We start from the raw sequence: 22,989 nt of genomic DNA on the forward strand, positions 1-22,989 counted from the left end.
CACACACACACGTACATAGTGCACACTGAAAATGAATGTTATTTGCAGTTATACTATTGTCAGTTTGGTGTTAAATGTTCATAGTTGTAAACACACAAACACACACACACACACACACACACGCACACACCTGTATCCTGTTCATTTATGCCATAATATTGCGACACGATCAGGCCTAGCTCGCGTGGTCCTCGAGCTTATTTAAGTAGCAAATAACTTGACTTTTAAACAAATAAAAGGGTACTCACCTTCCTTATTAATTTAAATGTTGTTTTCTTCAGTAAAAACAAATAAATGGCACACTGTTGATCTGTTGAATGTCCATTTTTTCAAGATACACCCTCTGTACGGAACACCATTGTAAGCCTGTACGGAACATGGTTAATGCTTATCATCTTCCGTACACGTGCGGAGGAGGTGCTTTTCCCCACTTTTCTCAAAAACTATTGGTCCAAAAGACATCAGTCAACGTGTTACTGTGTAATAGTATTCTCCCAGAGAATGTTCACACAAACATGCTTGTCAGGCTTTCAACAACGGAGGAGTCGTCATTGGCGTGCGATAAAAGACGAAAAGTGTACATAGTTAGTCTACGTTACATATCTTAGTATCCTACCAGTGTGTGTTACTGTGTTTTGTTCGTATAAGCTAATACTGTTAGCTGCGGCTAGGCGGTAACGTTATATTTATGTCTTGCCGAATATATGTAGTGAAAGAAATCTGCACCTCACTTGAATCGTCAAATACAGAAAGTTTACTTAAGATGTAATTGTCCTAAATACAGTCGCTATAATGTTTTGAGTCCAGGGCCCGTATTTACAAAAAAACATCTTAAGGCTAAAAGTAGCTCCTAACTTGATGATTTAGGCGAAAATCTTAAAAATAATGGGCGTGTCAGTCCTAAATTTAGGACTCCTAAATTTTTGCTCTAAGAGTATTTCACAAAGCATTTTAGCACTAAAACTAGCTCCTAAATCTGTGCAACGTAAAGACTGATTTATACGCGTCGCTTGGGTTTGTGAAATCACCCATTTCGTGTGGCGGTGTGCAATTTGTTCATGAAAACAATGATATAAGGGACAATTTGGAGTTGGGATAACCTCAAAAACTAAAAAAGATGTGTGGAAAAATATATGTGTGCAAATAAATGCAGCTTTCCCACTTTTGTCCAGAAGCAAAGATGACTGTGAAAAGTGCTGGTATTCTTTGCAAAGTCAGGCAAATTAAGGCAGAGATTTAAGTGATAAACAACAGCTACAGCTAAACGGACATTACTTTCAAGTTGCCGATAATGTTTTCATATAACCTTGTCATGCTATTGCAGATTGAAATCCTTTGCCTCATTAAAATATTTATTGCATTCATAAGGAGCTGCCATTCGAGTATTGTCAGAACCTTGATCTGTGGCGTAATTGGGTTGTTTCTATTTGTTGCAATTCTGCAATAGTCATAATACCTTAAGACCACATCTTCTGAAAAGCTCATTATCATCCAATGCTTCTAAAATGTTCCGAGGGAGACAGCCAGCAACAGCCATTATAGGATAGTTTTAGGACTTGATCTTAGTGATTTAGGAGTCCTCTCCACTGCTCCTAACATTTTGCAGATTTAGGAGCTAGTTTTAGTGCTAAAACGCTTTGTCAAATACTCTTAGAGCAAAAATTAGGAGTCCTAAATTTAGGATTGTTTTAAACATTACTTTTAAGATTTTCTCTTAAATCGCTAAGTTATGAGATAGGCTACTTTTATCCTTAAGATCTTTTAGGAACAGGGGCCAGAATTTGGTGATGTACGTGCGCAGGCAGCACAGGCTTGCGGTGCAGAAGAACGCGTCGAGTATAAATCAGTCTAAATCAGGCTTAAATCACAAGATCAAATCCTAACCTTCCTAATATTGCTGTTGCTGGCGATCTGCCTCGGAACTTAAACTATTTAGAAACACTCTTCCTGTATATGCACGCATATTCCTACACAACTTTTTTTTTTTTAGTCTTGGAGGTTATCCCAGCTCCAAATTTTCATACGATGGGCAAGAAGTAACCGCTGTTCTTGCGTCCAGTTTGGTTTTGTTTTACGTTTCCGTATCTCGCTATCAGCCATGATTATTCTATCATGAATAGAAAAAACAAAAACTTTTACGTCAGCACCAATAGCCCAGCAGTTAGTGCGTCAATATATAGCGTAACTCTGCTCAAAGCGCCCCAAGTTCGATTCCAGTTTCGAAATGTTTTGCTGCTCCCGCCCCCTTCCCTTCACCCAATGATTTTGTGTCAGTTCTCTGCTATTCTGTGTCATTAAAAGCATAAAAAACTCTTTAAAAAAGTCTGTTTATGTATAGCGACAGACTCAAGAGGTTGTAGCGTTTAGCCTCTTGTTAGTGCATCCGCCTCACGTGCTGGAGACCCGGGTTCGAGACCTGCTTGGAGCGGGTGCGGTAGGACTTGGGTGTGAGGGGTTACATTTACATGCAGTCCAACACAATAATAAAAACTAAACTCTCATACTGTGTTGAAAGCCAACAAGTAAAGATGAGTTTTAAGACTAGGTCCCCTGGTTTTTAACCTTATGGCAGGAACAACCAAAAGTAAAGGCTCAGTGGATCTAAATGTTCTTGTTGGAGTGTATAGCCGTCAGAATATGCTAGTCCATTTAGTGATTTGAACACTAAAAACAAAATCCATTAAAATCCATTCTAAAATGAACAGGAAGCAACATACAAGCAGCAGCATTCTGTACCAACTCCAAATGTATGAGAGAAGCCTGGTTAATACCTAAAAATATGTATAACTCTTTCTAAGTTACTAAAAGATAGAAAAGACTTCACTTTGGATAATTGCCTCAACTGGAAACAACTAGCTTTAATTACCGAATTAACCTTTTTTTCCAGTTTTCACTCCATAATAACACCCACATTTTTTACATGTACCGCTGTAAGATCTAAAAGCAAGAGGAAAGCATAATTAGCAAAGTCATTAGCTAATAACAGGTCATTAAAATCTTTTACAAGCACCGTTTCAGTGCTATGATGGGATTTAAAACATGACTGGAGCACTTCCTGAACGCCATGTAAATCTAAAAAAGACAGCAGTTGTATTAAAACAACCTTTTCTAACACTTTGGGAAGAAATGGCAGTTTTGATATTGGTCCAAATTTGCCTTTTTAATCAATGGTTCCACTATTGCATGTTTCAAATTATGTGGTACAAATCCTGAGGTGAGACTGCTATTTATAATTCTCTAAATATTGGGTCCAATGGTTTCAAAAACACTTTAAAAAGTGTGAAGGGACAATGTCCATACAGTGAGAAGATGGTTTCATCTTACCAATAATGTCTCCAAAAAACGAAAGAGACACAGGCTCAATCTGGTTGAAACGTTTTAACCAGATTGAGCCTGTGGTTTTATGACAGCTGTATCTTCTATCAAAAAAGAAATAATAGAAACCAGCCTACATTTTAACTGGGAAGAGGAACAGACATTTACTTATTTAAGCTAATAATTAGGACTGCATAAATCAGCTTACAATTGATTCACATTTACTGCTATAATAAAAAATACACTTACATTATAGTTTATATAGATTAGAGTAAGCCTTGATATGCACTTGTCCTTTAGACAGCTAAATCAATCATTCATTTGTAGAAAAAAGTCTCAAGTTTTATGTAAGAAAAAAATAATAATTTGTTGTTCAAGTAATTTATTTACAAGCAATATTCTCTACAATTTCATCAGTTCTAACATAAATAAGCATATCTGTGGTATTCATCACATTAAATTGATGAATGTAATTTAAAGTTGTTTTTATATAAAAAATAAGTATGATAAAAAAAAAAACTATGAAAGTATATTTGGGAATATACACATAAAATCATGATTTTAGCTTTAAGAAAAGGTTTATTTATTTTATGGTGAAATACAGCACCTTCTTTATAAATATGCCCTACTGCTCTACTCTGATGCACTTGAAGCGTGGTCATCAATTTATTTACTTCATTGTCATGATCCTGCCTTGACAGCCCTGTCTGTCTTGTCTTTGTTTAATGTTTCCTTGTTTGTATTGTGTGTCAGCACATGGCTGTGTCTTTGTTTATGTCTGCCATGTGCTCCTGTTGCCCCACCTCCTTGTTTCCCTTTTCCACGCCCTCTTGTTTAGTCCTCGTTTGTTTGAGTGTCGTCACCTGTTTTTCTCGTTTGTCTAATTGTACTCACCTGATCCTCATGTCATTTCCTCCCTTTATATTGTGCTCTTTCCCTCTTGTCTTTGCTGGTTTGTTTTGTGAGTTTGTATGTTTAAACCATTAAGATTTTTCAGTCCCTTCTAGATAACTGTCAGAGTTTATTCCCCTTTAGTCTAGTTTTAGTTTTTTCTTCTGAGCCCTAGTTTTTGCCTTTCCCGTTCTAGTGTTTTTGTTAATCTTTATTTTTGTTTTTGTTTTACCTAGCTCTTCCGGTCTTTTGTTTAAATTCTAGTTTTCATTTATTTACTTCTTCTTTTTGATTTGTTTTCTCTAGTCTTTTTGATATCTTTATTTTGTTTTACCTAGTTCTTCTGGTCTTTTGTTTTAATTCTAGTTTACATTTATTTACTTCTTCTTTTTGATTTGTTTTCTCTAGTCTTTTTGATATCTTTATTTTTTTGTTTTACCTAGTTCTTCTGGTCTTTTGTTTTAATTCTAGTTTACATTTATTTACTTCTTCTTTTTGATTTGTTTTCTCTAGTCTTTTTGATATCTTTATTTTGTTTTACCTAGTTCTTCTGGTCTTTTGTTTTAATTCTATTTTTTCCCTTTTGTTGTTGTTTTGATTTTTCTAGTCCGTTTACCTTATTGTTTTACCTAGCTCTTCCCCGTCTTAGTTTTTGAAACTTTTCTTTTGTGTGCCTGTCTTTGTCGTCTTGTCTTTTGTGTGTTTGTCTGTTCCTGCCCGGCCTCCTGAGTTCCCCTTGGTTGCTGCTCCCAGCGGCCCGGACTCTCTTCGGGGTTGCACCTGCCTCTCCATCCACATCCTGCCTGTCTTCCCTAGTCGTGTGTTCCCAGGCCCGTGTGTGCGACTGTCTGCCTTTCCTCTTGTTTGCCCTGTCCAGTCAATAAACTGTCAAACTGTTCATTCTGCGTTTGGGTCCTCACTTACCAAATCTTGACAGAACAAACCAGCCACTCGAGGACCCAGCAGAATGAGCATTAAGTTTGTGCCACCAGCCACTGAAGAGGAGAGACTGGCACTTCGGCGGGCGGTGTCTGTGCTTCGTCAGCAGGGCCAGGATCCACGGTCTTATGCCCAGTTTTTCTGGTCCATGGCAAGGGGTCTTGACTATGATGATGCAGCCCTGAAGGGAACCTTCAACCTCACCTTAGACGACCCCTTACCACTATGGGAGATGGAGCATCTTCAAATTCTGGACTTCTGGGGGTTCTCAAGGTATCTGTACCACCGCCAGCACTGGCAGAACCATACTCCTCAAGAGGATGTTCGCAATGACCAGCCTGCCCTTCTTTCCCCTCCGAGTCAAGTCCACAATCATCTTCTGACTCCCACAAGAATACGGAGGGATCGTAGGAAGAGGGCGGCTCGATCTGCTGCGTCTGCCAGAGAATCGGCTCCAGCCCCTGAGTCCGCTCCAGTGTCGGCTCCAGCCCCTGAGTCCGCTCCAGTGTCGGCTCCAGCCCCTGAGTCCGCTCCAGTGTCGGCTCCAGCCCCTGAGTCCGCTCCAGTGTCGGCTCCAGCCCCTGAGTCCGCTCCAGTGTCGGCTCCAGCCCCTGAGTCCGCTCCAGTGTCGGCTCCAGCCCCTGAGTCCGCTCCAGTGTCGGCTCCAGCCCCTGAGTCCGCTCCAGTGTCGGCTCCAGCCCCTGAGTCCGCTCCAGTGTCGGCTCCAGCCCCTGAGTCCGCTCCAGTGTCGGCTCCAGCCCCTGAGTCCGCTCCAGTGTCGGCTCCAGCCCCTGAGTCCGCTCCAGTGTCGGCTCCAAAGTGTAAGCAGAGAAGGAAGAGGGCAGCCCAGAAAACTGCCTTAGTCTCTGAGTCTCCCGAGCCTGCTCAAGTCATGCCGGAGTCTGCCAAGTCCATCCCAGTCGTTCCAGAACCGGTCAAGCCCTTTGCTATCAATCCTGATCCATGTAAAACCACCCCAGTCATTCCAGAGCTGGCCGAACACACTGCCACACTTCCCGAGCCCAGTCAGGACACTGCCACGCTTCCCGAGTTCCCGGCCAGGATGGCCGTTGATCCTGTATCCCCGGCCAAGAGGGCCGCCGATCCCGAGTCTCCGGCCAAGATGGCCGTTAATCCCGAATCCCCGGCCAAGATGGCCGCCAACTCTGAGCCCCTGGCCAAAGAGGCCACCGTTCCTGAGTTCCCGGCCAGGATGGCCGTTGATCCTGTATCCTCGGCCAAGAGGGCCGCCGATCCCAAGTCCCCAGCCAAGATGGCCGCCAATCCCGAATCCCCGGCCAAGAGGGCAGCCGATTCCGAGTCCCCGGCCAAGATGGCCGCCAACTCTGAGCCCCCGGCCAAAGAGGCCGCTGTTCCCGAGTTCCCGGCCAGGATGGCCGTTGATCCTGTATCCCCGGTCAAGATGACCGTTAATTCTGAGCCCCCGGCCAAAGAGGCCGCCGTTCCCGAGTTCCCGGCCAGGATGGCCGTTGATCCTGTATCCCCGGCCAAGAGGGCCGCCGATCCCAAGTCCCCGGCCAAAGAGGCCGCCGTTCCCGAGTTCCCGGCCAGGATGGCCGTTGATCCTGTATCCCCGGCCAAGAGGGCCGCCGATCCCGAGTTCCCGGCCAAGATGGCCGTTAATCCCGAATCCCCGGCCAAGATGGCCGCCAACTCTGAGCCCCTGGCCAAAGAGGCCACCGTTCCTGAGTTCCCGGCCAGGATGGCCGTTGATCCTGTATCCCCGGCCAAGAGGGCCGCCGATCCCAAGTCCCCAGCCAAGATGGCCGCCAATCCCGAATCCCCGGCCAGGATGGCCGTTGATCCTGTATCCCCGGCCAAGAGGGCCGCCGATTCCGAGTCCCCGGCCAAGATGGCCGCCAACTCTGAGCCCCCGGCCAAAGAGGCCGCCGTCCCTGAGTTCCTGGCCAGGATGGCCGTTGATCCTGTATCCCCGGCCAAAGAGGCCGCCGTCCCTGAGTTCTCGGCCAAGATGGCCGCCAATCCTGAGTTTCCGGCCAAGATGGTTCCAGTAGCCCTGGAGGGCTTCCCGGATTTGACTTTCAAGCCAAGTCCCAAGCTCCCTCAAATCAAGAGCACCCACAGACCTAGAGGGGCTTCTAGAGGTTTTCCTGGCCCTCCCATCCCACCCCCGGTGTTTCCTGGACCTAGTGGGCCTTTAAGGTGGCCTCCCCCCTCCTCTGTCCCAAGCCAACCCCCTGGACTTTTCCTTCCCCCTCCTTTTCCTCCAAATTTCCCTGGCTACCTGGGGTTTCCCAATCCGCCACCCCACCCTCCCTCCCAGTTTGTACCCCCTTGGCCGTTGCCCTTTATGGACGCCTGGAGGCGTCCGTCAGGGGGAGGGTACTGTCATGATCCTGCCCTGACAGCCCTGTCTGTCTTGTCTTTGTTTAATGTTTCCTTGTTTGTATTGTGTGTCAGCACATGGCTGTGTCTTTGTTTATGTCTGCCATGTGCTCCTGTTGCCCCACCTCCTTGTTTCCCTTTTCCACGCCCTCTTGTTTAGTCCTTGTTTGTTTGAGTGTCGTCACCTGTTTTTCTCGTTTGTCTAATTGTACTCACCTGATCCTCATGTCATTTCCTCCCTTTATATTGTGCTCTTTCCCTCTTGTCTTTGCTGGTTTGTTTTGTGAGTTTGTTTGTTTAAACCATTAAGATTTTTCAGTCCCTTCTAGATAACTGTCAGAGTTTATTCCCCTTTAGTCTAGTTTTAGTTTTTTCTTCTGAGCCCTAGTTTTTGCCTTTCCCGTTCTAGTCTTTTTGTTAATCTTTATTTTTGTTTTACCTAGCTCTTCCGGTCTTTTGTTTAAATTCTAGTTTTCATTTATTTACTTTAGTTATTCTTTTGTTTTGATTTCTCTAGTCTTTTTGATATCTTTATTTTTTTTGTTTTACCTAGTTCTTCTGGTCTCTTATTTAAATTCTAGTTTACATTTACTTCTTCTTTTTGATTTGTTTTCTCTAGTCTTTTTGATATCTTTATTTTGTTTTACCTAGTTCTTCTGGTCTTTTGTTTTAATTCTATTTTTTCCCTTTTGTTGTTGTTTTGATTTTTCTAGTCCGTTTACCTTATTGTTTTACCTAGCTCTTCCCCGTCTTAGTTTTTGAAACTTTTCTTTTGTGTGCCTGTCTTTGTCGTCTTGTCTTTTGTGTGTTTGTCTGTTCCTGCCCGGCCTCCTGAGTTCCCCTTGGTTGCTGCTCCCGGCCGCCCGGACTCTCTTCGGGGTTGCACCTGCCTCTCCATCCACATCCTGCCTGTCTTCCCTAGTCGTGTGTTCCCAGGCCCGTGTGTGCGACTGTCTGCCCTTCCTCTTGTTTGCCCTGTCCAGTCAATAAACTGTCAAACTGCTCATTCTGCGTTTGGGTCCTCACTTACCAAATCTTGACACTTCATTATATTAATATTATTTGAATTATTCTTTATTTCCTCTGACTAGAGGAAAATGCATGGAAAAAGTATGTTCCATTTGTATAGTCTCAGTGAGCTTTTATGAGGTTTCACGCATGCGCAGAAAGGCAAATTTAACACTTTCTTACCTTCAAGTGTGGACGAGAAACTTTTGAAAAATGCTTGAAAACGTTAGGGTGGATGGAGAGAATTTTTACAACAAAAACACCTTTTCATTTGTATCCGGATTAATTTAGATGTAGCTTTAGTGTCCACTGTCTGTTTTATTTGCTTACCAAATACTTTAAATGAACAAATGTAGTCAGCATGCAGTAGCCAAATGTGATTACTTACATTTCAAGGTTTGTGCAAATAATTTTCTTAGATACTTTTGCATAATTAGCCAAAGTGCTATCAATGGTTTTATATATTATAGCAGATATTGGGTTTAATATTACTGAAAAATGTTTAAGGCTTTTTTTTCCATATTATTGTTACAACATAAATGCATGATCTCATAATAACAAATGTTCAGTGTGAAAGCAGGATATTGAAGGCAGGGTTAGTATTTGTCATGTGATCTCAACACTTCTGTCAAATGTCTTAACATTTCTACACTCGTGTGACATTATTCATAAATATCATTCCTTTCTGAAGTGAATTCAGCTTTCAGAATAAAAACCAACCTGTTTGTTCCTCAGTATCTTCATGTTTGACTCTGAATGCTTCTTCAGTCTTCAAGTCTTCAATCTCCTCTTTAATAAACACCATCTTTGTTTGTTCTTTAGTTTCTTCATGTTTGACTCTGAATGTTTCTTCAATCTTCATGTCTTCACTCTCCTCTTTAATAAACACCATCTTTAAAAACTATAGCATCTTCTCTTACTCTGAGATGCAGATGCATACTTTTTGCACTTCGGTTTAATAGAGTTAGGGTATATTGAAAAACTTCTCACTTCCATCTTATTTTCTCCCTCATCTTCAAAATCATCCTACATCGCTTCAAAAGTACCAACCCAGTGTTCACAAAGTGAATTTGCAAAGAAGGTCAAACACCCTTTACAAAAAAAAAAAAGGTAAAACAGTGATGTAGGATGATTTTGAAGTTGGAGGAGAAAAATGAAATGGGAGTTTTTGACATACCCTGTTTGAAAGAGTTAATTTGTAAATGTAAATTGTATTTTTGTTGAAATACAGACTACTCAGTGAAAGGTAGAGACTGCTATAGTGGAGATTGTGGGGGTCTCAGATGGCGAGGACAGCCTCACTCTGCTGAACAGCGATTTTGAGGAGTTTGCGGTCCCAGCCGACCTCTACAACGGCGGTATCGAGGAGCTTATTGAAAGCCTGCCAGTGAAAGTAGAAATAAAACACATTCACAAACGAGCTATTGATGTTTCCTTGGTTCAGTCTTAAGTTTTTTTAGTTTAGTTTAAATTATTTACTATTTTAGTTCATTTTTGTAGTCATACGTTCATTTAGTTTATGTAGTAGCTGTGTACATTTGGTAGTAGTTAGTAGTTTATAGTATTTCATTTAGTTGTAGTAGTTTAGTTTGTTTACAGATAGCTTGTACATAGTTTATAGTAAGATTCGTTTTCGGTTAATTTAAATCATTTGGTTGCATTTAATTTGGAAATAAAAATGTTTGTTTATTTATGATTTAAATGTATATATTTTATTTTAAAAGTTGTTAGAATGGTATTTTCACAGATACATTTAAGTTACCTCAACAGTCAGTATGTGTCACTATATGTTTAACTGTAGAACACATGCTAGCATTAGCATCAACATTTTCAGCCTGTCACAAAAAAGGAAAATTTCTTGTTTACATTTTGTAAATTTTCCATGATGATTTTCCCTTTGTGTTTTACTCTTAGGATGGCAACAGAACATTGTGTAAACATACCATACTGTAGTGTCCTAACCTGTGACTACTTTTCCATATCTTCTCTAGGAAGTGAGGACAGGCAACCAGGTTTGCACTCTGGAGTCCTCTCTGAGACATTCAAGTACTTATGAAATTCAAAAACTCAACCAGAAATTTGCATGTACACCTGAAGCGTGCGCTAAAGCCTGTTAAACAGAGCCTGATTACTGGACTAATCTATTCGCTCATACTGTCAAAACCACACAAGGATTACATAAACACAGTTGGTTATGTCTAAAGTGAAAATAAACAGTTGAGAGAAAAACGATTGACTCGCGCGAATAATTAAATTCAGATTGGTGTGAACACAGCATCAGATGCATGCAGCTCTTAAAACGACAGAACTATACATGATGCCAATTGTCATAAAAAATAAAAAACTCACTTGTCTCAAACCTTTAAAAGTTTTTTTTTTTTTTTTTCATGTGCTAAACTCAAAAAAATACCTGGATAACGGTAGCTGGTCCCCACTGACTTTAATAGTGAGAAAAAGATCATTAAAATACTATGGAAGTAACTGGGGACCCAGCAACTGTTTGGTTACCCACATTCTTCAAAATAAGTTTCATGTTCAACATGTTTTATTTATTTATTTTATTTAAATGAGAGTGAGTAAATGATGACAGAATTGTCATTTCTGGGTTATGGTAGTCTAATAAAACACAAAGAAAAATAATTTATTGCTCTTGACTGAAGAACTTTAAGATGGTTGCTTTAATAAGAGTCAGTGTTTAATTTATGTATATAGTGTTTTATTTTTATTTTTGTTAATTCAATTTCTTGAATGCTATTGATAAATGCAACTACTGTACCTGAAAATTAAAGTTTGTTCAATTTAATTATGTGTATTTGTAACATGTAGCCTGCCAGATAACAAGGTTTAAAAAAATGACAATTTTTTTTTATCTTTGCTCAATTTGGCCTAAACATTTGTCGTTCTTTTTATTTTATTATGTATGGCTTTGGTTTTAAAATAGGGAAATTAGTTTGGCTGTACTGCTCAGACACCTTGGAAAATAGTCAAACCAATATGAGAAAGAATCGTGAAAAAATCGCAAATTGGGATATTTCTGAAAAAAATTTGTGATAAGATTCTTCCAACATTTCGCCCAAGAGCGATAAATGCAAACAATACTTGGCAATCAGGAAAAGGAAGTCCATGGCTTATAAATTGTGTTTGTCTCAATACAAGCACAATCACTCACACAAGCACAAACATACTAAAACACAAACAAACAAATATAAAAAACATACATGCAAATTAAAACACAAACTAAAACAAACATGCAACTAAAGGACAAACACAAACGTACAAATCAAAACACAAACATACATCCAAACAAACATTAAAAACACATGCAAACTAAAACATGAATGTAACTAAAGCCCAAACATACAAACACAGCCATCTGCACAAACACTCGCATAAACAAACATGCCGCTGCAGTTAAACTTTTACAATGTCTTTTACAAACCTTTTACAAATAAAAACCTTTAGCATCACAATGAATAAAATAAGGTTTGCAGATTTTTAGATCTTTCACACCTCAGTTGGTTTAATCAATCAAGTTTTTAGTCTGTCATCTTAAAAGAAAAGTCCTTCATACAAACATAAACAAAAAACTGAGTGTGGACATGAATCATATGTGAAAGCTATGAATAGTTCAACTATTTTTAACTGTAATATTACACTTCACAATTATTACACATCTTATCAAAAATAAATATGCAGCATTTAAACAGCATGGTTAATAAAACTATTTTTAAAAAGAGAAAGAAGGAATGTCTAATCTGTGGTAAACAGACAACTAAATTTCAGTTTCATTTAGGTGTACTTGTTTTTTAGTTTGCCTGTTCAACCATGCAAACATGTGTGCTCTCACACAGGTGAAGAGGTCATGAGAGCGAGAGCACAGTAGGGACATAGAGAGACGGAGGGTTAGTGAAGAGATCATATTATTGATGAATCACCCATCAATTCACTGGGAAAGAGCCAAATGTTCACAAAGCATGACAATCCACAGATTTCTTAAAACAGATGTATACTGTGAGAACGAGGTTAGAACTAATCCGTACCCCCTGACAAAATGACAGGAGCAGCTGAGGGGGCTGAGACAGACACCTGCTCAAATGGAGACACACTCCTGACTGTTGTGTTAATAGACTGTTGTGCTGTGTTAAGTTTTTGTATCAATTATTATTATATTGCTGAAAAAGCTTTTTATATACATTCATCAAATGACTTGTTTGGGTACTTTTACATATAGTGTGATAAGCACTGAAAAACATGTTAAAAGGATTCTGTGTGTAATGCGAGCTCATGCAGCACATGTGCAGGTTGAGGAGAGAGTATGAGAGCGAGAGGGGTTAGGGAAAATGGGCTTCGTGGCCATAATGAGCGTTGCATTTTTCCCAATTCAGAACTATACGAGTGACACGTCTTGAGTATTCTATAGTCTTTGTTTTCATAAGCATGAGGAAAAGTGGAAATAAAGAACCTAATGGGTATTTAATAAAAAATTATTTAGTAGGTAGGGTTAGTAGTAGGTCCCATACGATAAAAAAAATATTTTTTTTACTGTATGGGGTAGGGAGAGCTATCTATCTATCTATCTATCTATCTATCTATCTATCTATCTATCTATCTATCTATCTATCTATCTATGCATGCCTTCAAAACATTCAGACTTTAACCTACTTTAAACTTCAAACTATTTCCTTTAACTTTAAAATTTGACATTTTTCAAGCTTTCTGGTCAGGCTTTCTCAAGCCAATCTTGAAGTTTGTTTTGCTTTTTTATCTAGTTATTATTAATATTTCACAATTCATGTAGTGTAATAATGGACCAAACATATATGGGAAATTTAAAACTACCAGCAAAAGTACATAAGGTAAAATTTTACAAAACTGAGATTTATACATCATATGAACGCTCAATAAATAAGCTTTCTATTGATATGTGGTTTGTTAGGATAGGACAATATTTGGCCGAGATACATTTATTTGAAAATCTGAAATCTAAGGGTGCAAAAAATCTAAATACTGAGAAAATCACCTTTAAAGTTGTCCAAATTAAGTTCTTAACAATGCTGTTACTAATCAAAAATTACATTTTGATATATTTATAGTAGGAATTTTACAAAAAATCTTCATGGAACATGACCTTTACTTAATATCCTAATGATTTTTGACATAAAAGAAAAATCAATAATTTTGACCCATACTATGTATTTTTGGCTATTGCTACAAGTATACCCCAGCGACTTAAGACTGGTTTTGTGGTCCAGGGTCACATATTACATAAGTACAGCCGTTTTTGCACACACAACTAAAAGGAAGGTAGAAAACAAAGATGGGAAAAAAAAAAACAGAAAATAAGGAATTAATTATGGTACATGAAAGATCACATATTTCTTTTTTTAAAAGGATTTTTTTTTATTAATTACTCTTAGTGATTTGATTTTACTTCTTATATTCTACTACTACTAGTAGATTCTAAAGATTTTGGTTTTTAAAAAAACAAACAACATCCTTAATGCACAGCAGTTCATATTACCTTTAGAAAAACAAAAGGAACTCAAATCATTCAAGAACATTGAGGAAACATTACAAGAAAAAAGCTTTGGCCTAAAAAAATTTACATTGTTACATCGCTGGTGTACCTTTATTTGTAAAGGGCATTTGATCTTTACATGTTCACTTTGTAAACACTGGGTCGGTACTTCTGCAGCAATGTAGGACGATTTTGAAGTTAGAGGAGAAAATGAGAAGGGAGTTTTTCGACATGCCCTAACTGTCATAAACAGGAATACACACAGTTCACGCAGAGCTAGACCAAGATTAGCGTTTGCGGTTAAAAAGTAAATAAATTGTGTGTGTGTTTTTTTTAAACAAATTGTTTTGTTAGATAAGACCCTTAATTCCTGGGCTGGGATCGTTTAGAGCTCTTTGACACTGCATTTATACTACTGCAGTTTGGAAGGGGGTGAGTACATTATCTGTAAGTTTTTGTTGCGGATTAAGTGACTACTCCTTTAAATCCTAAAAAAAAATTCTATAGAAAAGCCTTTTATTTGTAACATTTATAAAATATTAAGCCAGGAACAAAATAAGACTGAATAAACCACCCCTGCTGCAAAAAATGGCTGGTTGGCTGGTTTTAGCTGTTCAGCGGTTTCAGAGGGGTTTTGCCCACTTTTCCAGCCTGGCCAAGCTGGAGAAACCACCAGCTAAAACCAGCCTGGCAAGGCTGGGAGACCAGCTAAAACCAGCTACTTCCAGCTTAAACCAGCTAAGACCAGCCAACCAGCCTAGGCTGGTTTTAGCAGGGGTTTTTTTTTCAGCAGGGACACGAAAAGCAGTTTTCAAGTAATTCTTAGTATAATCCCAGCAAACACAGAACATTCCCCTAACGTTCCCATTAGTTATTTTTTTTTGTAACCAAATGAGAACGTTCCCAGAATGTTCCCTGCAGGTTATTTTTAGTTTTTATTTTATAACCTAAAAAATACCTTCTCAGAACGTTCCCTGCAGGTTATTTTTAGGTTTTTCTAAGAATGTTCCCGGAACGTTCCCAGAAGGTTCCCAGAACGTTCCCCTAACCTAAAGGGAACGTTCAAGTTACGTAAAGAAAACATTCCAGGCTAAACAATAGGGAACGTTCTGGTAACCAAAAACTAACGTTCCCTGAACGTTCTGGGAACCAAAAGAAATTATACAAATCTTCAGTTTGTAGATCACAAAAGGAGCCGTTTACATTAAAGTAATCAAAAATAAACCTTTGTAAAAAACGCTTTGTAGGATATAGTATGGATGTATCATTTTACAAGACACTTCTTTGAAACAGAGTACAAAAACCCTGATATTTAAAAAGCATTCCTTTGTCAATAGCTGACTAACCAAAATAATACAATACTTTGTCCAGTTATCAAAGTGAATCGATTTATTTTTCTACAGTATCTATTATATTACTATGTGGGGGGAAATTATGCTTTTTTTTAAAGTAAAGACCACGCTAAAAGACATTGTAGGACCGTCTGGAAGGAATCATTTCCACCTCATTATTCTCCCGCTCGCGCCTCTCCTCATTCAGTCGACACCAGTCTTCAGGAGGAGCCACACATATTCATTTTTGTTTAAGCCACATTTTACAGGCTTCTTTCTGTATTGTTTTCATCGACTAGAGCGCGACTCCTGCGTCGTTTCTGGCGTCTGACTAATGAAATAAACATTTAGTGCAGCTGGAAAGAAGTTTGGAGATCTGTGAAGGGAATTGATGGGAGTCTGTCTTAAGGTTTGAGCTTTTATTTCTACTCTTCTGACATATTGTTATACTTTATAGACTTTGGTAACGTCAGACATTATAATACATGTTAATGTAGGTAAATATTAATAGTTTAATGTATTGTCAGTTTCTGCACACAAAAGTATTTAAGTTATAATTACTTCATTGCAATGAATATACTTATTAGAAAATAAAACTATATTTAGATTCATGTGGACATGCTGCTGTAGTGGATAATGAAGATAAGTAGAGTTTGTTTTCGTTTTATTCATGTCATATTGAGAGAAATAATTGTATCATCTTTAAGTTGAACACTTTTAGCATATATCTCAACTCAAATAATCTGTTCCTAAAAGCAAACACTTACAATAAATTGAGATGATCCTCTGACTCTGAATGTCTTGTTGAATGAGAGTTGATAGTCTGAGGTTCATCAATATTAACAGCTACTGAAAAGACTCTTTTGTTTCATGTCAATAGTTCCTGTTCTGAATGAAAGTCAGAATATATGAAAAGAAACTCTGAATATATAAAATGAAAGTATGAATATATGGAATGAAAGTCTGAATATATGGAATAAAATCAGAATATATATAAAATGAAAATCTGAATATATATATATATATACACACACACACACACACACACACAATTAAACATGTAGCTATTGAAGGAAATCTAATATCATCAGCGCCATTTTGTGTTATTAATTCGCAATTGTTTAGACACATTTTGAACAATGAGCCAGTCCGCACGAAATTTAGTAGCGGCAATTTTAAGTAATGATGATTAAATTACCACCCTTGGGAACGCATGCATAGGCCCAAATACTGGTAACCGTACTCTGCACCGTTCTACTGATCAAGAAATTAGTTCGCTATTTTATCGCGGAAGAGCGAATGCAGTGAACCTGACAGGCCAGGAAGTTTCATTGTATATATATATATTCAGACTATCGTTCCATATATTAAGACATTCATTGTATAAATATAATGTTTTCATTCCATATATTCAGACTTTTATTTGATATATTTGGACTTTCATTCAATATATTCAGACTTTAATTCTATATATTCAGAGTTTCTTTCCATATATTCAGACTTTCGTTCCATACACTAAAACTTCGTATTATAAATATAATTATTTCCTGAACGACATTCCATAGTATGTATGTATGTATGTATGTATGTGTGTGTGTATATAAATATATATATATATACAGACCAAAAGTTTGGACACACCACCTCATTCAGGTGTGTCCAAACTTTTGGTCTGTACTGTAGATATGAATTCAACTGAAATATAGCAAATAGTGGAGCTCTGCAGCCACCTAACTGGTAAAAGTTGTTTGCAGTTGTTTTTTTTAACTTTTAAAACTGGATTTTCAAAAAAAGGGAAAAAATCTTACACTAAACCATGTGAAATTATCCATTTTGTCCACATGAATTAAAGTTAGAAATGTGGGTCTTTTATAAAGTGAATTTTACATTAAAAAAAAAACAGTTTTTGTATAAAAACCCATTTAAAAAATATGTATTTATTAATTTATATATATTTAAAAAAATATCACTAACCTACTGAAAACTGCACAAATGTAGAGTAAAAAAAATTAATAAACAGAAATTTATTCAGTACAGACCAAAAGTTTGGACACACCTCATTCATTTGAATATATATATATATGACAATATAAAAAAAAAAAAAAAAACTATTTAACAGCTATATTTTTTCATTTTGGCAGTTTAGCTCCTCCCACACTGAAATTCTTTATCAGTGAAGTTCCTCCAATTGCAGTGGCTGGAAGATTCCCATCAGTTCAAAAGTGAAGACGAGCATCAAAGCATCGTGAAGAGCTGAAATCTGTAAAGACTGTACAGTGATCCAGAACACAGCAGAATGAAACACACTGAAGATACTCAAGAACAAATAGGTTGGTGTTTATTCTTCATTCATGATAAGTGATGCAAAATTCAGAGTTAGTGAAGTTGGAAAACTTCCATTAGAAATAAAAGAAATAAACTGGTTATGTTATGTTAGCCTATAACAAGAAAATTAAATGTAGTTGAAAAAAAAAACGTTTTGCAGCATAATCTTGGATAAGATTGTTGTTAAAAGCATAATTCATAAAGCATAAAAAAAAAAAATCCCTATTATCATTCTGTCACCCTCATATTGTTTCAAACCTGTAGGAGTTTTTCTGTTAAACATATTTTGAAGAATATTGGTGGCTAGTTGCTGGGCCCCATTGACGACGTAGTATGACAAAAAATAAAAAAATAAATAAAAATACTATGGGAGTTAATGGGGAAATAGACATTTTTGTTAATGAACATTCTTCAGAACAAATAAATTAATATTGGTTTAGAACAACTTGAGGCTGAGTAATATTAATTTTTCTGTAATGTTGAAGATTTTTTTGGTCATAATGTGAACTAATCCTGCTACTATTATAATAATGTATCTGTCTGGGTGTGTACGGGCCTGCAGGAGAATGGAATGTACAGACATTGAAGAAGTCACATATGGTGGACCTCATATGAAGAAACTATATGATTTGTTTTAACATTAGACAAAATATATGTTGAGATACACTACAGTAGCTAGGCCATGTTCCCCTAGGGAGGCCAGGGAAAGGAAGAACTTATGTTAGGGGCCTATACTGCCCTCCAAAGGCAAAGCGCAGTAACTACACATTTGGTCAAAATTGAGTTAAGGCTTAAAATGGACTTTGTGACAACTGTTTTGTCTTGTGGCAAAGTCTCCTGGTTAAATTTTGTCCCAGAGAAATGAGAGTGTTTCAGAGAAACAAGAGTGTCAACATGTTTGTCTAGCTGGTGTAAAAATTTAAAGGCATTTTTCTCAGTTTCAGTGTTCGCGTAGTTACTGCACTTTGCCTTTGGAGGGCAGTATAGCTAGTCCATGGTGGGGAAGAACATCTGTTTATAATAATAATAATGGTAAATCCATTCAGTTTGACATGTGTGCGTGAGAAGGCAGGTATAAGAACCCTGCCTCAACCAAGGTAAGTTAGTTCTCTATGAATGGCTCGGCTTGATTGTTTCGGCAATAAAGTCTATTCTTTTTGGTATCAAAACCTGAGTCTCAAAAATATTTCTTCGATTGAGGAAGAGGGAAACCACCACAGTAACTGTCCCCTTAACTTGCTGCTAGCCTTAATCTCAGAAATAAATGAACTCTCTAGTCGTTTAGTAACTGGTCCTTAAGTCATAGTGTATGAAATCTATTCAGTAATTAATTTTTATTACCAAATTTACAATTCATTCCCTTTAATTCCTTTAAATTCTGTCCAACTTCAAATATTTCTAAAATTAAGTTCCCCTGGAAATTTTCCACACCTATGCAACCCTAATGGTTCACCATGATGCTGAAGAACATTAATGTAAGAAAGCATTGAGCACAAATAAAGCTAAAATATAGAGTTTACAACATTGTTATTTTTATGTTTTGTACTCAAAATCTCAAAATAACTCTCACAAAAATTTAAATTCTGCCTTCATTTACTCACCCTCAGGTTCTTTCAAATCTGTTCATACTGTAATCGGCCTTAGATTATTAACGTTTCACTTTTAAACATCACTTTTCCTTGATCTGGACAACTGTGCATCATTACAATGATTGAAGACTGTCTTCAATATTTTATCAATGTATCGATAAAACTGTTGCAGTGACAGATAATTATTATTTGTGTCAAAAGTTCAAAATGATAAATAAATCCGTATGTGTGATTTGATTTATATTCAGTCACATCTGCAGAGGTTTATTTGTGTTACCATAGCTTCACTGAACAGCTTCAATCAGTGCTTATATACCAAAGACATGCATTGAGAAATATTAATATATTTACACAGTTTGAAATTTCTATTTATTTTTCACTAATTTAGGTGATTTAATTAGCTTTTCTCTGGTTGATCTTTAAAACATAACATAAGACGAGTAAATGATAGTTGTCACACACAAAAATGTAATTTGTTTCTCAGTCATGCAATTAATTTATAAAAACATACCGCAGTGATCAACAGCAGCTGTCTTGTATCTGTTATTACACTAGGACTTACTTTCATATTTTGCTCTTTAAAATGCTTCTTTTTTTCAGACCTGATGGAGGAGAGCGAGGAGAGTGACGAACGACGAAGTGAAGAGGAGGAGCATCATGTCAAACCAGGAAAAAAAAAGACTAAAAAGACATTTTTAAAGAAAAGAATGGCCAAGAAATCTGTCTGCACTCAGTGTGGAAAGAGTTTCACAGACAAACATAGTCTTAAAGCTATGGTCTACAATTTCAAAGATTGTTCATTATTAATAACCTCGTTTAGATGCTGGTTATAGTTCTACAGTACAATCCTAATAATATAAAGAGAAAAAAGAATGAAAAAAATCCATTCACTCTATTGGGTGTACACCCGCAGAGAAATTGACCAATGTAAGCTGTCCGGCCGGACAGCTTACATTGGTTAACTGCTCTCATACAATCCCCTGCTCCACTCGCGTCTCCACCCCGCCCCCTCCTGCGACATGAAATTTCGCGCGAAATTAGGCAGCATCAACTCAGCAATGGAGAAAAACCAACAAACAGACAGCAGCAAGCGGCCCCTGCTCGCCCCAAACGTCAAGGTTGGAAGAAAGAGAAAGTCAATTGAGGAAAGAGCAGAGATTTAAAAAAAAAAATGTGAAAAACGCCGGACTCAAAGCCGAATCAATATAGGGTCCACCATTGCCCGTTGGTGGAAGCTTCAGAGAAACCTTGGACTTAAAACCGACGCTGACATGGCTGACTTTTTGTTTAGCAGGTAACTTAAGCATTTATTTATACTTTTATGGTGTGGTGTATTACATAAATAGCTTTTTATCAGTCTGACAACATGACCATGCAGACGCATTGGAATGTTAGCCGTTCAGCATCGCCTTTCGCGGGTCAAAGTAATTATATTTCTTGAAGTGCTTGACTATTTCAGTATGCCTAACGTTATCGGTTTTCTGTTCGAGCCGATAGAACATTGCATGTGTTGCTAATCTTGCGTGTGCGTGAACTTAAACGTGTGCCTCTGAGCTATTTTGTTAGGACAATGGTGACATTGCATTGTTGATGAAGCAACTATGTTCAAGTGTCGAAAGTTAACTTTACATATGATGTGTCATTAGCGAGGTCATTAGATTGAAGCGACTAAGCAATCCGACATCGCACATGGTACATCTCTGTTCCATGTTTACTCCTGCTTGACTGAGTGACGTTGTTCAGGTCGTTTCCCGGTGGGAGGGATCAGGTAGCACAGAGGGGAGGGGTGTGCGTGTGGAGGGGCGGGATGAGTTTTTTAAAAATTCAGGCTTTCTCGACTGATTTTCAACATCGTAGACTACAGCTTTAAGTGTCACATGAGAGTTCACACTGGAGAGAAGCCGTTCACATGTGATCAATGCGGGAAAAGTTTTGCACAACAAGGAAATTTTAAGGGACACATGAGAGTTCACACAGGAGAGAAGCCGTTTCCATGTGATCAGTGCGCAAGGAGTTTCTCACACAAACAAAGTCTTGAGTGTCACATGAGAGTTCACACTGGAGAGAAGCCATTTACGTGTAATCAATGCGGAAATCAATTCAAAGAAAAAGGATCCCTTAAAAAGCACATGAAAATCCACACTGGAGAGAAGCCGTTTTCATGTGATCAGTGCGGGAAGAGTTTCTCAGACAAACACTATCTTGAGCTTCACATGAGAGTTCACACCGGAGTGAAGCCGTTTCCATGTGATCACTGTGGTAAGAGTTTCAGACAATCATCAAACCTTACAGTACACATGCGAATTCACACAGGAGAGAAGCCGTACAAGTGTGATCTATGTGAAAAGAGATTCGCACACAAAAATGCTCTTGAGGGTCACATGAGAATCCACACCGGAGTGAAGCCGTTCATGTGCGATCAGTGTGAAATGAGATTCTCAAGGAAAGATGGTCTTGAGTGTCACCTCAGAGTTCACACTGGAGAGAAGCCATTCACTTGTGATCAATGCGGAAAGAGCTTCACGCAAAGAGCACATCTAAAAACACACATGAGAGTTCACACTGGAGAAAAGCCACACACGTGTGATCAGTGCGGGACGAGTTTCCCATACAAAAACGGCCTTTCTCTTCACATGAGGATCCACACAGGAGAGAAGCCATTCAAGTGTGATCAATGCGACAAAACATTTCATTGGTCATCAGGTCTGAAAACTCACCTGGCAGTTCATACAAATGAGAAGCCACATTCCTGTTCTGAATGTGGAAAGACATTTTCACAGCTGAGGAATTTACTTTTACATCAGAAAACTCTGCATACTGGTGTGAGAGAACACTTGTGCTTTGAGTGTGGGAAGACTTTCACTACAGCGAAACATTTAAGACTTCACCTGAGAGTTTACACTGGAGAAAAACCTCCAGACATTCAGTCAGTTAGGAAATATGAAAACACACGAGAAGATGCACAGCGGAGAGAAGCGTCATAACAGGTGTGATCAGTGCGGGAAGAGTTTCTTTTTTAAAGGTCACCTGAAGCTACACATGAGGATCCATACAGTGGAGTGACCACATTTATTTGGGCAAAGCTTTGTCCAGTTACCTTTTTTATTCACACATATTTCTTTGAATTTTCCATAGCATAGTGGCCAATGAACTTGTGCCATAAAGGAAAGAATTTTCCCTTTCACACAGAGCACTGATTCCAATAACGTGATATTTAGCCCCTGGAATGCAGATTTTATTAGGGTAACCAAGCCAAAAACACGTATTTAACTTCCCCGGGGGACCCCCACTTCGAAACACCATTGGGCTAGTTTTGAGTAGCAATTGGGTGGGTTTTGTTGTAAAAACCTGGCAACCCTGATCCTGACTTGCCATCTACTCATTGGACGCACCTTTAAAGTGTTTTTTTTTTTTTTTCAATCTTATGACTTGGTTTTAAAGTTGTAGGATCTCAGCACAAATCAGACAATTCAAGTGGTTCGATTAGAGGATTTGAAACACTTCTACAGACCCAAATTCCACAAGAGGCTGTAAATTTGTCGTTTGATACCCTGGCACCAGCCACCCTGAAGTCTAATGAACTAGAAGCTAAGAACAACTTGCAACATTAACACACAAGGACACTTGTTAATAATCCCAAGAAAAGAGATTGTGAAACTTGGGGCAAGTAACCAAGATTAATGGTCAAAATATGCACATCATGAAC

The 22,989-nt window shown here is 38.3% G+C and overlaps 1 protein-coding gene across 1 annotated transcript in view; it reads left to right on the forward strand.

Moving 5' to 3' along the window:
* The window catches only part of LOC141292137 (uncharacterized), a 61,497-nt gene extending 39,230 nt beyond the window's left edge, over positions 1 to 22,267 (forward strand). Inside the window, exon 3 of the mRNA XM_073824087.1 lies at positions 21,166 to 22,267. Coding sequence (XP_073680188.1) covers positions 21,166 to 22,267 — 1,102 coding nt within the window. The remainder of the gene's footprint in view (positions 1 to 21,165) is intronic.
* The last annotated feature ends 722 nt before the right edge of the window (positions 22,268 to 22,989 follow it).

This window comes from Garra rufa, chromosome 19, assembly GCF_049309525.1.
Source record: "Garra rufa chromosome 19, GarRuf1.0, whole genome shotgun sequence".
NCBI lineage: Eukaryota > Metazoa > Chordata > Actinopteri > Cypriniformes > Cyprinidae > Garra > Garra rufa.